This window comes from Elephas maximus, chromosome 16, assembly GCF_024166365.1.
Source record: "Elephas maximus indicus isolate mEleMax1 chromosome 16, mEleMax1 primary haplotype, whole genome shotgun sequence".
In the NCBI taxonomy this organism is placed as follows: domain Eukaryota; kingdom Metazoa; phylum Chordata; class Mammalia; order Proboscidea; family Elephantidae; genus Elephas; species Elephas maximus.
In genome coordinates, this window is record NC_064834.1 from 27,821,702 (window position 1) to 27,838,429 (window position 16,728).

The 16,728-nt window shown below is 39.8% G+C and overlaps 1 protein-coding gene across 7 annotated transcripts in view; it reads left to right on the forward strand.

Moving 5' to 3' along the window:
- ANK3 (ankyrin 3) overlaps positions 1-16,728 on the forward strand; it is a 706,927-nt gene that overhangs the window by 364,353 nt on the left and 325,846 nt on the right. For 6 of the 7 annotated variants that reach the window (XM_049855203.1, XM_049855204.1, XM_049855209.1 and 3 more), the window contains exon 1: positions 5,990-9,927. The exons of the other annotated variant lie outside the window; for it this stretch is intronic. In XM_049855203.1, coding sequence (XP_049711160.1) covers positions 9,814-9,927 — 114 coding nt within the window. In that variant the 5' untranslated portion in view covers positions 5,990-9,813. Of the gene's footprint in view, positions 1-5,989; positions 9,928-16,728 lie in introns of those variants that run through there. 7 annotated transcript variants of the gene reach the window in all.

The window sequence follows — 16,728 nt, forward strand, 5'->3', positions numbered from 1 at the left end:
GTAACTTGAATAATATAGGGCCCGGATTCTTTAAAAATACTAAGTTGTCTGGAAAATTATTATGAAAAATAGACATAGGTATTGCATCCGTGTCAAACTTCTGGCCATGATCCGGTGCTTCCCTTCTCGGTATAGATGGTGAGCTCACCGACAGGTAACAGACAATGTATGTCTGTAACAGAGTGGGATTTCTAGTTAGTAAATCACTATTATAACTGACAGAGAAAATCTTGGCCAAAATCTTGCTAAATTTTTGTACTGTTGCTATAAAAAAATAAGTTTTTTTTATACTGGAGGTTTTGATGTATCTGTTTTTTCTCGTTGAAGAGACTATTTTGGCCAGGTTTTGTCCAGGAAATGGGACTGTAGTCTGCAAATATCCCACCATCAATCTGTAATGCTTGAACATGTCTACAAGGGGTTATTGAAACTTCCTGCAACCCAAATTTGATTTGATTTCAATTAGATGTATAACAGAAAATTTTTGGAGGTGGGCGAAGTGTTTTGAAGTCCAGTAGGATGCTCAGCATTGTTGTGGGTCACCTCTGCAGAACAGACCACTATTTTAAAATTTGTATTGTTGTATTTTATTGGTTTGCCTGAGGAAGGAATGAAGCGGAGATCCCAAAGACTGGGCATCCAGAATTTTCTGCGAGATTTCTTGGGGTGCGAGAAGTGCTGGCAAGTTTCTGTGTACCTGGGTAATGGCAGCAATTCTGTGCCTACAGCACCCTGTTGTACATGCGGCTTTTTCCATGTCAACACCTGCTCATTAGGAACTGGACCAAGCCTCCCAAAGAGCTCTCAGATGGCCCTGCTTTTGTATCTCTGCCAATCTGCACTAGGATTTAATAATAACCTTGAGGTGAAACTTGGGCCTTTCCTCATTGCTAATCCCAAAACCATCTGGCCTTTCCCTTTCTCTGAATAACAGTTTAGTGTATGTGAGGAGGGAGGGAGGGAGGATGGTGAGGGTGGAGGAAAGAAGAGCAAACTTGTCTTCATCTCTTAAAGGACAATCCCCTTTCTTTGAGGACAGCCCGAGTTTCTTTTGGGTCATAGACGTTAAGCTTGTTCTTTCTGTAGCTCCCACGTCTTGAATTGCCAGATAATTGTTTAAAATTTGCACCGTTCATGAAGTATTGACAGGCCTCTATGTTTAGTTCTTTGAAAGAAATGATGCAAAAATGATGCATGTAAGTCTGTAACCATGATTCTGATTAAAAAAAAAAAAGTCATGCATTTTTTCTCTTTGACTTAGTACAGGATTGTATATGTAGGAGATGCTATGTGAATATTTTGTTTATTCCTCTGCCTTGCTCCCCAAAGGAATTGAAGTAATTTAGTAGGAAATGTGTAGGGTATAATCATAAATTACAAATATAGTATAAAAGCATCAGAACTTCCTCTGTCCTGTCCCTACCCAGGGGAGAAAACAGAACATAGTAAACCAGATGTCCTGTGCATTGCATAGAGAATATCATGTTTATGATTTTTGCTTGAGGCTGCTCTAGGGTAGATGCTCATTGGAATGAGCCTTTGGAATTACTTGTACCATTTAAGCTGTTTGCTTATACACTCTTGCTCTTTTGAGCACGGGCATTTTTGAGTTTGGGTATCTCTAACGTATCTATAATATTGTGCTACTCCAGTAAAGGCAGCACCTAATAAACGATTGTTATATGGATGAATTAATAAAAAAAGAGATTCTCACTTGTGTATATGGTGTAGAAAATGCCCTTGGCAACATGTCTTTCCACTACTCAGATAGCAATTATCTCGTTAAAACCCAAAGGATACATTTCCAGGAGAATTGTATACACACATGTATGTATTTACATGCACACAAGCGAGCATGAACACATATGTATGTACATATACATGTCCACACACATACATATTCCAAGCATCAGGATGTTCACTCTTTTTCTCAGCCACCCTCAGATGGTATGTCACTAACCATGTGTAGAGGCCGGCAAACTATGGACCACGGACCAAATCCAACTCTCTTTTTGTATAACCTGTGAGCAAAGAATGGTTGTGATAACTTTTAATGGTAGAAAACAAATGAAAAGAATAGTATCTGGTGACACATGAAAATTACACTAAATTCGAATTCAGAGCCCGTATATAAAGTTTTACTGGAATGCTGCCGTGCTTATTCCTTTCCATATTGTCTCTGGCTGTTTTTGCGCTACAATGGCAGAGTTGAGGAATTGCAAAAGAGACCACACGGCCTGCAGTGTAATAGCCTAAAATATTTACTATTTGGCCTCCTACAGAAAAGTTTGCTGACCCTTGCCTTAATATCCAAAAATAGGGTGAAACCTGTCTGAATCAAGCCATACCTCATAGTATTCGAAAGGGCATTGCCCTTCCCTGCCTTTATTAAAGAGGAATTGGAAAAGAAGGAGACAATTGTTCTGTGTTTACCTGTTTTTAAAGGGCTTCATACTTTCTTTTTTCGAACGTTTAACCTTAAGTCCTAAACAGTATGTTTTGAGTATTCAGACTTTACTACCTCCTGTGATTATATCCTGACACGCTATAATGGATGGGCAAGTAAAAATTTGCAAAATGGTGGAACGTATAATGGTCAGCTTAATTAGCCTGATGTACAGTTTGCCTTCTGAAGCAACGTGGAAGAGAAAACCTACGATGGTTTGTGAAGTTGTAGGGCAGTCAGGAAGAGAGGGCATCTCAAATGCACTTAGGGACTAGCGTGTGTTGCAGTCCGTGTTACAGTCTGCCCCAATGCGATAAAAATGCCTTATGTTTCCATGTACAGTTTTTGTTTTCTGTGATGCTCATGTTGTTTCATAGACATTAGTTATTGAAACATACTGGTAAAATAGAGAAGAAGCAGACGTTGTTATTTCCATCTTACAGAAGGACTAGACTATAAACTCTGTGTAGCTCGCTCTGTGGCAGCTAGTTAGTGCCAAGTCCACGAAAACAGAATGATTTTTTTTCCTTTTTGTCGATAAATCTCTGCATAATTGATATGGTCCAAAATATGATAAAGAATCTGACCTGAGTTTTAGTGTGACTGTTCGACTGATTTCCTTTCTAGCATCTGGCATAGCCTTTAGTTAATGTTACCCTACCCTTAACCTCTGTAAGTATGACCTCATGAGTCAACTAATTAAATACTTAGTTCTCTAAAAATAAGAACCATTTTTGTTCGTAGTAATGAGAAATTTGGCATTCATTCTGGGTAATGGTTATACAATGTGATTAGTGTAGTTGATATCACTGTATTGTGTGCCTGAAAAATGTTGAATTGCTAAATGTTGTGTTACATGTATTTTTACAACAATGAAAAAAGTAGAATGTATAATGAATGACTGCTGAATGTCCTCTAATGCTTGTTTGGAGAATTACCTGCCTACAGGAAAAGAATTTCTGAGTTTGGGCTTTCTTTTCTTAGTAGAAGCTCTTTATATAAAACAGCCCAGTCCCGTAGAAATATAGTATGAATCACACATTTTCTAATGTTGTTGTTGTTGTTAGGTGCCATTAAGTCAGTTCTGACTCACAGAGACCTTGTGTACAACAGAACAAAACACTGCCTGGTCCTGCACCATCCTCACAATCGTTGCTATGTTTGAGCCCATTGTTGTAGCCACTATGTCAGTCCATCTCATGGAGCATCTCCCTCTTTTTCACTGGCCCTGTATTTTACCAAGCATGATGTCCTTCTCCAGGGACTGGTCCCTTCTGATAACATATCCAAAGTACATGAGTTGAAATCTCACCATCCTCGCTTCTAAGGAGCATTCTGGCTGTACTTCTCTCAAGACAAATTTGGTCATCCTTCTGGAATTGCATGGTATATTCAATATTCTTCGCCAACACCACGACTCAAAGGCATCATTTCTTCTTCAGTCTTCCTTATTCACTGTCCAGCTTTTGGGTGCATATGAGGTGATTGAAAATACAATGGCTTGGGTCAGGCACACATTAGTCCTCAAGGTGAAATCTTTGCTTTCTAACATTTAAAAGAGGTCTTTTGCAGTAGATTTGCCCAGTGCAATACGTCGTTTGATTTCTTGACTGCTGCTTCTATGGGCATTGATTGTGGATCCAAGTGAAATGAAACCCTTGACAACTTCAATATTTTCTCCATAGCTTTTAAAAAGTAAAACTAATTTAATGTTTTATTTAACTGAGCATATCCAAGCTATTCTCATTTCAACATGAATCAATATAAAAATTATTGAGATATTTTATATATTTTTTCATGCTAAGTCTTGAAATCAGTTTGTTATTTTACATCTCAATTTGGATGCTAAATTTTCATCAGAAATACTTGATCTGTATTTTATTTCATAAACTTTAAAGTTGAAAAAGTAGGTTCACATACCCAAATTGTTCTAAACACAATTTCTAGTGTCTGACTTGAGTATCAGTTTTTAAATTAAAAAATTTCAATTTAATGAAATAAAAAATTTAGTTCTTAAGTCACACTAGCCACATTTCAGTGCCCAGTAGCCACATACAGCTAATGGTTACTCTATTGGCCAGTGCAGAGGATAAGCTTTTCCTAAATTAACCTTTTCTATAGACCTTCTTTGATTGCCTGGCACCCACAGCCCTCTATCACAGCATTTTAGAATAGTCATCTAGTCTACCTGCCTCCTTCTATAGGAATGGGGCCCAGAAAAGGATGTGGCATCTCTAGTCCGTTTTCTTTGCTCACCCCTCATGATGCCTGCTTGGTGTTCAGTGCACTGTCGACCACTACCAGTCTACTCCTTTGGGTTGAACAGAAGCCAGGGATGTGCCTGTGTGGGCCTTCTACCGGCAGCAAGGGAGGCTTTCCTCTCTGTTGGCCAACATGGGCGTGATGGAAAGACTTTGGGGAAGCCATCCTTGTATGCCTGCTCCAGTCACCAATGTGAGGTCGCAGAAGCAGCTGGTGCACTTGGGGCCAGCTGGCTCTTTCTCCTCTGCTGAGGTCAGGCTAGTTCTTTGGATGGACTGCTCTGAGGAAGGAAGGCAGACCAAGTGCTAAGACAGGTTGTGCCAAGGGCAATGCTCATTTATCCAAAAGTGCCTCCTGTCCAAGAAACGTGGAAAAGACCACCAGCTCCTCAGTATTACCCAGCCACAATCTTTTATTTTTATTTTTTTTAAGGACTCCATGTGTCTCATCTAAAAATGAAGAATAATATGTGACTATGAGTTGAGAATTTCCCAGTGTGCTTTTTTGTCATTTATAACCTTTGACAGGTTTAATGCTTATTTTCTTTGTTCCCCACGCTCTTCAGAACCTGCTCGAGGTCTCTTGACATCATCTTTATCTAGGATGCCAAAATTAATGGAATGACAATGGATCCATTTTTCTTCCTGAAGGGAAAATATTTTGACTCTCTGTTATGGTGAGGCTGCTCTGCTCCTGAGAAAACTGAAGTGGGTGCAGCTCATTCAGTAGCTCTTATTCCCTGGAAACATACACTTTCCACATTACTGTGAACCCAAGGCAAGGCTGAGAAGGCACAGCCTCCCTGGCTGGACTGGGACCATTTCTTCTTTTAATTTCTTTCTTGCTTCTCCTTCTGCACTCTTCCATATACTTCCCATACTCTACTCCATATTGCTGTGGAATAGTTTTTCCAAGTACCCAGCTATTGTAATTTTAGCATCGCTGAGTAACACTGTTATCTCCATAGAGATTATACCATTGTTGCATGTTTGTGTCTACTCAGCTCACCAATGTGGAGACACAATATAAAATAACTGAAAAGAGTCAACTTATTAATTGGCTGAATATCCAGAACTTGTCTTGACATCCTGGAAAGTTAACCTGCAAAATTTGAGGAGAAAAAATATTCCCAGGCTGAGGTGTCTAAAGTCTGTGGAACAACCCAGTGTAAAACTGAAAATAAAAATATTTTTCAGTGGAATATTTAGGAACAGTTTTTTGATTCCTGGATTAGAAATTATTTGCGGGGCGGGGGGGGGGGGTATAAGCATTACAGTTGCCAAACTTGAAAGGGGTTTTTCCTTTTTTGTAGTGGTTTCATACCCTAATAATCCATAGACAGGGAGTACTCTAGTTGAAACTTATTCTTTCTGATAAGAAGTCAGAAATTTTTTTGGATAAAACAATGAGGAAACTTTAGAGAAAGAGTTACTATTTGACATACTTTCTGGTCTGGTAACAGAGGTACAAGAAAGGAAAAGTCCAGAACTCACAGCTGCAGCATGTGGGTTTTCAAACTGTGCTCACATAAGCCACCTTCTGAAGGAAGGCCAGGGGATCAAGAGGCTGGCGCCTTAGGACATCTTTCCTTCGATTCACTGAAGCAGTTCCACTCTTGTATTTGTTTTAACTGTCTTCCTGTAGGACTTCTTTGAAGAAAGAGTTCTGCAGCTAAGGGCCACTCTTTTATTTTGGAAGAATGGTTTAGGAATTCTTGCACCTGTGGCTTTTATAAAGCGAGAACAGATTTTGAGGGAAATAGCTTAAGTAGTATTTTTCCTACAGGTAAATAAGTTGGAATAGCTTGCACATTCCATACATAGGGCATCCCCATTATATGAAAGTCCTGTCCATTATACACTGATGGCCAATGGCGGGAAGTAAGACTGGAGAAGTTTCCTTGGGAGTGGGTAACTGTTGGACCAGCTGAAATTTGCATTATCATTGTGGATGGAGTGCTTGCTATCACGTTAGATCTGCCTCCTATTCTTCTTGCTTTCAGGGACCTGCCACTCTGCTCAAAGGCATAAGCTTGTACCAGCTGTACAATCAATTTTACTTTGAGAATTCATACTAGTTTTATAATTTCCCAGAAAAGAACAAATTCTTGAGACTTAAGTGGAAAACTCTGATAAAACTTTAGTCAAAGAATAAAGTTTTTAAAAGTTCTTTTAATGTATCCATTTCAGCTATTTATAAGGACTTGCTTTCTAGAATTATTAACAGTTGGAGCTAGGTATGGGGCCTTATATTGAGTTTTTAAGGGGAAAACTGATATTTTCGGCTATTTTGGATAAATACCTGTGTGTTGAGATTAAGTACACCAGGAGTTTAAGAGTTAATTGTCAGGGTATGTGCTGGTTAGGGAGAAAGTGACTAAGCCTTTAGTGATATAACGTCAAAATCTGAGACCCACAGAGTTGCCTGTCATGGTAAAGTTACTGTTCAGAGTTCTTCTAGTTTAAAAACGGAGGGCATGCGCCCACATTTTCTGTGGAAAAGGAAATCTAAACAAGTTATGCCTTAGAGTTTATTGTTGATGAATTAACCACTTACTGAGATAAGGCAAAATCCAAGGTAACAATACATCCATATTCTGGAGCCTTAAAAGTCATGATACCTTCTCAGTCTCTGGATACTTGGGGAAAGCAAAGAATATTTCTAGAGAGAAATATGCTTAAAAAAAAATACCTGTGGCTTCTTTGCCTAATTATCAGTTATGCTTTTGCTGATCTAGATACAATAGGAAAGCACAGTGCTTGGCCAGCCTCAGATGCAGAAGTTACTCTGATCAAGGGTACTTAAAAATATATTTTAAAATATCATTAGTGATTCTAAAGGAAGAAAAAAAAAAAAAAGAAAGTCAAGGAGCCAGTAGAAAACCAGCCAGTTTTTTTTTAAGTTGGCTGTCCTCTTCAACTCGCTGAAAATAAGGAAATTATATGAATATTTCTCAAAGGCAGAGAATGAATTATATAGGGAGAAAACATACAAACTTTTTTTTAATTCTTTTCTCTTCCCAAATTATTGCTGCACAATAAAAATATCTTTCTGATAGAAAATGCTTAATTTTACTATGAAGACCCGAATATGATTTTTATGTTTTTTGCACCAGAAAACCAAAAAAAGAACAAAAACCATACCTGTAGCCGTCAAGTTGATTCTGACTCATAATAACCCCACGGGACAAAGCCGAACTGCCCCCATAGGATTTCCAAAGAGCAAATGGTAGATTCAAACTGCCAACCTTTTAGTTTGCAGCGGTGCACTTAAGTACTCTGCCACCAGGGCTGATTTGCACCTGAGTTACATTTAATTCCCCACCTTTTGTTTTTTCCTTCCTTTTTGTTGGATGGATGATTTCACAGTCAATGGAGAAATTTCCCTGAACTCTTTCTTCATAAAGGTAGCTTCTGTGGGAAAACTAAGTACAGGGGCATCAGCGCAGAGAGCAGGCCCTCAGGAACTGTGTGACCACAGTGGTTTTCACGTGGTTCACAGTGAGGCCTGGGAGAAGTTCGCAATCCACTTGTGATAGTAATGGGGCGCCATAGTCCTGGCACATATTCCTTCTTGTTTTCTGTCACTGTCTGGCACAGACTGCCAAGCACCCTGCAAAGGTAGAGGAGATAAGCTCTTTGGTCTCCAAATGAGAAATATGGTGAAGTTGCTTATGGGAGCTCACACCCAGCGCTTTTATGAAACAAGTGAACAACATCTCCAGAGAACCCTAACCAAATCCTCGCATGACATCTTTGGACATTGTGCTCCGTCCTTCACACACTTTAGCAGTTAGCCCTAAAAAGTCAAATGCACCAATTTCCAAAGCAACGGACTTTTGAGGTTAGAAACTTGCATACTAGCCAAGTATTTTCAACAGAGCATCATCTTTGTTTCTTGCTGATTTTCTTGGTGAAATTAGGAACTCTTACCAGGGCCCAAATGTCTTTGGCCCAGTGTAACATTTTAGCAGTTTTTTGGTAAAGCTGTGTGAATAGTGTGTGTGTCAATGATTCCTGACTTCACTCAGTTTCTTCCAGTGTGTGCATCCTAGCAGAAGATGCCCCAGCAGGCCTTGAGCTCTGCTGCTGCTTCCCCTCACATCATGAATATTCAGAGGCTGCAGTCATTGAGGACTCAGGTGGCAGAAATAGTAAGGTGATTGAAGCAAGCCCTATCATAAAAGCCAAGTCTACATGTCATTGACTCAAAACCCTGATTACAGCACAGAGTCCCTATCCTCTGACCCTCGGACCACATCAGAGAAGAGTCCTGGGGAACTGCCTAGGAATTAGACATCTGTTCCATACACCAACATGGTCACGTCTTTCTGTATGATGTGTTGTAATAAGCATGTTGTTTTTAAAAGACAACAAGCCCTTCTGTGGTCCTCTCCCACAAAATGCATTTAGGCTGATGGAGCAGCATAAAAGACACACTGTTGAGACAGGCAATGCATGCATTGTTTTCCCCATAATGCAGCCAGGAGCTCCCTAGCAAAATTCAGTGTGCTTCTCAAAATCTTATTTTATATACTTTGTCACCATCAGCAGTTAACTAAAGTAGGAACTGCTCCATTCTATTACGGGTTAAATTATGCTCGGTGCAGATCTAGTGGGGATGTATAAATTGCAGCCCTGTCTTTTTTTCAAAGGATTCTAAAATAGGTTTTCAGAATTAGGGCTGAATTTTTGCTTCTGTATGTGTGGTGACTCTTGATTTTTTCCCTTCAGAGAAGCATCCTTTGCAGCATTCCCCCTTCCGAGGAATCACTTAGGCACTTCCAGCTGGTGGCAGGGGATACAGCCATAATACAGCTTCCTCTGTCCCAGCTGTCTTTTTCACTACGGTAAATGCATTACGATGGCTGCACTCTCTTGTCAAGGTTCAGGTCAAGGAAGGTGTAGGATGAAGTCTGGAAACCATCCTTTTGGTGTTTGAAAGCTTCAGCTTCTCCAGCATCTTTGCATTTTGAATGCCTTCCTGCTTCTAGCCCAGGGTTTCTCTCCAGTGATTGGAATGCTGCCGTAAGCCTGATTAAAGGTGCCTGAGGATATCACCTTCTACAAGGAAGCCGGCCTTGAGAGGATCTTGTTTAATGCATTATGGCTCATGCAGCCTCACAGTTAAAGAAAAACAGGGATTTAGAAATCAATGCTGAAGAAGAGCCTGAGAAAAAAAGGAAACACCGCAAACGGTCCCGGGATCGGAAGAAAAAGGTATCTGTGTCTACCAGAGCATATATATCTTGCCTTATTCTTTTTTGTTTTCAGTCTCCTCCTGGCATCTGTTAGAAGCCTTAGGGGCTATTTTTACGTGCTGGGGGGAGTGTAAATTGAGTGTGTAAATTGGGAACAGATGAGAAAATCCTATGGTAGACCAGGGCCATAAGATTGACAAGGGAAGGGAAGGCTTTATCCTATGTGGGGGTGATTGCAGTGCTGATGTGGAAGGTGCGCTTTCCTTCCGTAGGCATGGTCCTGTTTCCATGACACAGGCATGTGTTCAGGGAAGTTCCAAGTAGTTTCTGCACAGCCCAGTCAAGGTTGCATGGATCGCTGTAACATAGGTTTGCGGGAGAGGCTGGAGAGTCAGCCTTCATACTTTTTACAGGAAAAGGAGCTTTTGTGTTGGAACTGTGTCACATGTGTGCATTTCTCAGGCAGGTCTGTGACCTTAAAGATGTAGCAGGAAAGTCATTTCCTGCTTTGCTTCCCCCTGCCCCTTTCCTTTTGCCTCTTACTTCTCTTAAGGTGCCTGTAGTGAGAGAGTGCAATAGAAAAAAGCTGCTAGAAATAACTTTCCTTTGTTAAATAAAGCTAAAATCATAGAGGTCTGCTTTTCTCTGCTGAGTGAGAGCGGTTATCCTGAATGCAGGAATTCCCAGGACACACAGGGAACTGCAACCTTCAGCACTCAGTTGCTTTAGATCAAAGCATGGGCATTGATGACCTCTTGAAGATATACCGAGTGAGGGGCAAGAATAGGAATATTCTAGGTCAATTGTGTTCTATTATAGTCTGAGAGTACTTGCTAAGTGTTTGGTGGCTGTGCCCTTAAACATGACTCCTGTGGACAAACCGGAGAGTGGGGCTCCAGAGCACTTTTCCTCCATGACAATTAATAAAAATTGACTAAAACTCTGTGATTTGAATACAGAGGTCAGACCATCAAGCATTTTTATGTGCCTTTGTGAGAATTCCCAGGGGGGAGATCATCTTAATTTGCTCTGAGCGCTGATGCATTGGTTACTAAATGACATGCAGATTTTGTCCACCACCTGCGCCTCTGTTCAGGGAGTGACCAGGAATATTTCCGATACTGTTGTCATTTTCATCCAATTTTGGATCTATAGAAGCAGCCTCCTCTACCTTCCATTGCTCGGCCAACTTTATGAGACTGAATTTGGAGGGCTGCAGTCATTTTGCTGCAAGATGTTAAATATAGCTGTTTCCTACTTCCATATTCTTATAAATAAAACTTCTTGAATATATTTTACAGAAGTACAAACTTAGGTTAAGATATTCTGTGCCAGACCTATTTCAAAGCCTTCCACACCAGAGTTGTTTTGAAATTGCCGTATTTTGCTCAATTCGGATCTAATTTGACTGTATTAGGTTTGTCTGTGGGTAGGTTGCTATCAGTGGCCCCACTATCCACATATCACTACCACACCCCCACCATGATAAACTGACTTCTGAGGTAACATGAAATATATATATATATATACATACATATATATAAAAGTGTCATTATTTATGTCGATAATTTATATAAGAGATATTAATCAAGCCAGGCTTATATACAGCAGTTTCCTATGCCAGTGACAATGGACCTGCTGGCTTTGTGCTTGGACCCCTGTTTGACTTGGAAGCAAAACAGGGACGGGGTGAGGCAAAGGGAGTTTTTGGATTCACTGATCTGAAGCAAATGCTTTGTGGACCAAAATGCTTCGGTATGAGTACAACAGTCTGTCCAATGTAAATCTCTTAGCAACCAGAAGGAAACATGGAGAAATATCAATATCACTATTGTAAATGTGCAAGAGGTTCAAATGTTTTGTTCTCAGGACACTCACAGATTAGTTCTAAAAAGTGGCTCATGGCTAATGCTGTCATTGCCGCTGTACTTGTTAATTCATAGTGCAGTATAATGTGTGTATTCGCTATCCAAGACACAGTGTATTACGGAAGATACCATATTCATCGTCAAATTATTTAATGGATTATATTTAATGTACAAAGTTAAGACTACTTTGAAGATGCAGGCTAGATTTCTTTCAGAGGTATGGCATCTATAGCACTTATTCCCTATAAAGTGAATTGCTTAGACTTGGAGTTTCTTTTTCCTGCCTTTTCCTAAGATCCTAATTAAGGCTGGTGTGCTACTTTGCTCCATGTGATAGGCCCCATGTCAATTGAAAATACAGCTTTTAAATATTATGTGGGTTATTATGGGGATAGTGTAGAAATAGTCTCTAGGATCTTTTCATTACATGAAAGTAATAATGAATCCTCTCAAAAATCACAATATAGAAAAGCTTAGGAAAATCTTCAAGTGTGCCTAATTTGTAAAATAAGAAATTTGGTCCCTGGCACCCCTTGCAATTCAAGTATGAGCAAGCCCAAGAACAGTTACACCTACACGACCCAGCATCATAAGGTATGAAATATTAATCATATGGTATGCATATATAGGCTTAGCGTTGATACTCATTAATGGTTAACATTGAATTCACATTTCATCAGATTTTTAAAGACCCATTGAGTTATACATTTGGGCTGTTAGGAATATTGATAACCATGAATATTGATAACCCCCCTCAAAAAAGTAGGGATCTTCTAGGAATTTATAATAAGCTGAGTTTTAAAAATGATGTGTTTTATTCTTGGCACGAAAACTTAAGTAGTATCAAGAAAAAGGAAATCTTCCTATTTGTTAGAAGGAAATGCATCTGGGGAGATGGACCTTTAACTTTTTTTATTACCAATTTTTCTGGCTTAAAGCAAAAAATGTTCGTACGAGTATCTAGTTTAAAATTTGCTTACTAATGGCTTAACAGATATCCCGTACCCACACTTTGCCACTGCTCTTCCTGACGTATTTTTCCCCTTCATGCTCCTTCTGTCCTGATGGACTGCTTAGGTTGGCAGCCAGTGGGAGGCAAGCCAAAGGTCGACAGAGTGCCTTTGGGCAGGTTCATATTACAGAGAGGAACTCTTTATATCCCTGCATCTAGCAGGGTCTTCTCCCCAAGGTGGTAGTCACAGGATGGCCCAGGGCACATGAGTCCACTGAGGTTAGAAGTCACAGATGCTCTTCTTGGGATTTGAGCTGCAGTCTCCGCACTTCTCCATTGCCACTGGCACTGGTGCCATGCTACCTGCATGCTTTGCCTTCTCCCCCTGCAAAATATAAAATACGTTTTCAGTAGTGAGAGGAGAGGGGTATTGACATTAACCTATTCCATAAATGAGTTTTATTTAAATGTGTACTTGTATGTGTGTACTGCCAACTGCCAAAAATAGCTCGAGGTAACCTAAGGAAATGAATATGAAAAAATAAACATTTTTATGGAGCACCTCTCTCTATGTCTGACAGTGCTAGATACTGGGATAAGATAGCAATTAATTCCGTGATTATTATCTTTCTGGTTATTGATGTCAGACTCACATAGTTAATCAGCAGAAGAGGAATGGATATGCGATGATTCATTCTTGCGTTTATACATTCCTTCAGCACACATTTATCAAGTGACTTCTGTGGATTAGGCATTATATTAGATGTTGATGTCGAAGCTGAGGTAAAGTAGCTCCCAGCAGACCTAGGGAGAATAAGAGCACCATGAAACACCCTACGTAAGGTCTGAAAGGGGGCTATGGGAAGACCTCGATTTGACTCCGATAAGCTCAGAGAAGCTGAGCCTTGAAGTAGTTAGTAAGATAGAAAATCAGACACAAGGAAATTCTGTGCTCAAAGTGATAGAAGTAGGAGCATGTGGGAAGGACACAGTAATTTGGAATGCCTGGTGTGAAGAGGGCATGAGTATGTAGTAGAAAGAAAAAAGGGTGGAAAAGTAAGCAGGGACCAGGTCTTGAAGACCTCATATGCCATTTTATAAGGTTTGGAAATTATCCTGGCCAAAGGTAGGAGATACTTAGTAGGGAGAGGGACTGTGAATTGTTGTATGATTTAGAATGGTCATCGGCATCAGTGTTGTAGGCAGCAGCAGAGAGGCAGGTAGGAAACACTGATGGTGATCCAAACATGAGATGCCAAGAGTTGGAACCAGGGCAGAGACTATGACAGCGGAGAGGAATGATGCATATAAGAGATACTTAGGGGAAGACTCAATAGAACTTGGCAATGGATTGTATGTAGGAAGTGAGAAAGAGAGATCAAATTTAGGGTAACTGCCAAGTTCCCGGCTTGAAGGGGAAGATGATGAATTAAATTCCTGGATTTGTAAGTCTTTTATTCCAGGACATTTGCTGCACATTTATTTTGCGCCAGGTAGGATTTTAAATTGCTTTATAGTGGAGGCTCATTAATCCTTGCAATGACCCTACAAAAGAAGTACTTTTATTATCCCCATTTTACAGATGAGAAGACTGAGGCATGAGCCTTTAAGTTATTTGTCCAAGATTCCTCATTAGTAAGTGGTAAAGCTGGGATTCCAATTTGGGCAGTCAGACTCCCTAGCTGTGAGCTTAATCATTCTACTATATGGCATATGTAGTGTGTGACATTAATATTTTCACAGCTACACATCAAAATGGGCTTGACTCAGAGAATCTTCCAAATGATAAGATAATTCCTGGTCATCTGGAATCTTAGATAATGGGTTTCATGTCTTTAAGTAACCCAGTATTCTATTACTTTTTTTTTTTTTTAGCTCTAGTATATTTTAATGTTTCGTTTTATGGTTTCTCTATTTTAAATTTTGGAAAATAGACATAAAAAATTACCAACACCAGAACTTCAAATTCTCAAAGACTTATTGGTGTGTTAGGTGTTTTCTGTATGCCAGGCAATGTGTACAGTGATTCTTATGAGTTATTTATTTTTTTCTCATAACTGCTTTATGAGGCAGGTATTATTTTCTTTGCCAATTTTCATAGATAAAACCAAGGCTTAAAGAGAATAAGTAACTTACCTGAGGTCATACACCTAGTGAATGGTGGACCACCTAGACTCAAACTTGGATAATAGGGCTTTGAGATCTGCATTTTATTGTAAGGATGATCTAGTAGTCTTTTTTAAGGTTAAAACAATTTAAGGAGTTAGGGACAGATTTCAGAAGACACGATCTATGTAGTGTGATCTCACCATAAAAGGTTGGTGCTTCCTGACATTTTGTAGGCTGTCCCCATGGTTGTGTACCTGTGGCACCCATGATGGAAGATGCCAGATGGAGCAGCACCTAGACTTTTGGGGAGAGGGTTGTATGGACTCTTACGAAATTAAAGGAGCCTTATCTGTTTCCTGCTCCACCAACTATGTAGACTACAGGTTTCTAGCGAGCCTTGTCTTAGTTACCTACTACTTCTGGAACACGATATACCAAAAGTGGATTCTTTTAAAGAAGAGAAATTTATTTTCTCACAGTCCAGGAGGCTACAAGTCTTAATCCAGGGCGTGGCTCAAGGAGGAGGTCCTTCTTTGTCTATTTCAACTTCCAGTAGTCAGCAGTCCTTTGAATTCCTGGGCTTGTAGATGCATCTACCATGTCTTCGTATGGCATCTTCCCTCATGTCTATTCTGCTCTTTTTAAAACTCAGAGTGATTAGGTTTAGGACCCACTCTACTCTGATCTGGCCTCGTTAAAATAACATAACAACATAACATAACATAACATAACATAACATAACATAACATAACATAACATAACATAACATAACATAACATAACATAACATAACATAACATAACATAACATAACATAACATAACATAACATAACATAACATAACATAACATAACATAACATAACATAACATAACATAACATAACCCTGTGTTTTCAATGAGAATCCCGTTTGTGGGTACAGGGGTTAGAATTTTAACACACGTTTGGGGGACACAAATCCATAGCAAGCCTTGTCTCTGTAATAGCATACCTGATAGTCTACTCTGTAATTATGTATTTACATATCTGTTTCACCCAGGAGACTATGAGCTTCTTGAGGGCAAAGGTGGTATCATAATCATCTACTGCAATCCAGCTAGGCTCACTGAGTAAATGGATAGATAAATGGAGTAAATGGATAGTAAATGGTTAGATAGGTGCATGGGTGAACAGATAGATGGGTAGATGGATAGATGGAGAGGTGAATGGATGGATGTATGGATGAATGAGAAGCAGTATTGTGTAATGATTAAGAGTATAGACTGTAGAGCTAGTTACCTAAATTCAGATGTTGGCGCTATAACTCAGCTATGTGATCTTGGGGAAAGTTATTTCGCCTCATTGTGTCTAGATCTTCTCTCCTAGAAAAATGAATGCAGTAATAGTTTGTGCTTAACGATAGGGTTGTAGTGAGATTTCAGTGTGCTAATATTAGGACAGTGCCTGATACAAGGTAAGAGCCATATAGTGTTAGTTGTTATTGCTGCTGCTGCTGTTGTTAAATATGAACAAATCAACAGAAAAACCCATGGATTTTTTTCATCCAGAGCCTTGAAACATTGTGCCAACAAATCAATTTACTGAAGGCCAACAGGTGGGTTCCCTAGGAGCACATCTGGCTGCTGTCCTGTCTCCGCTCTTCCACCATTCCAAAAAGGATGCATGGGGGAAGGCTTAGCTCACTTGTAAGAACGGTTGTAAACTTTTGTCCCTAGATGTGCCATGATATTTAGGAATGGTGATTGTTGGTGTTGTTAGGTGCTGTGGAGTCGGATCCAACTCATAGCGACCCTATGTACAATAGAGCAAAACACTGCCAGGACCTGTGCCGTCCTTACAGTCGTTGTTATGCTTGAACCCATTGTTGCATCCGCTGTGTCAGTCCATCTCATTG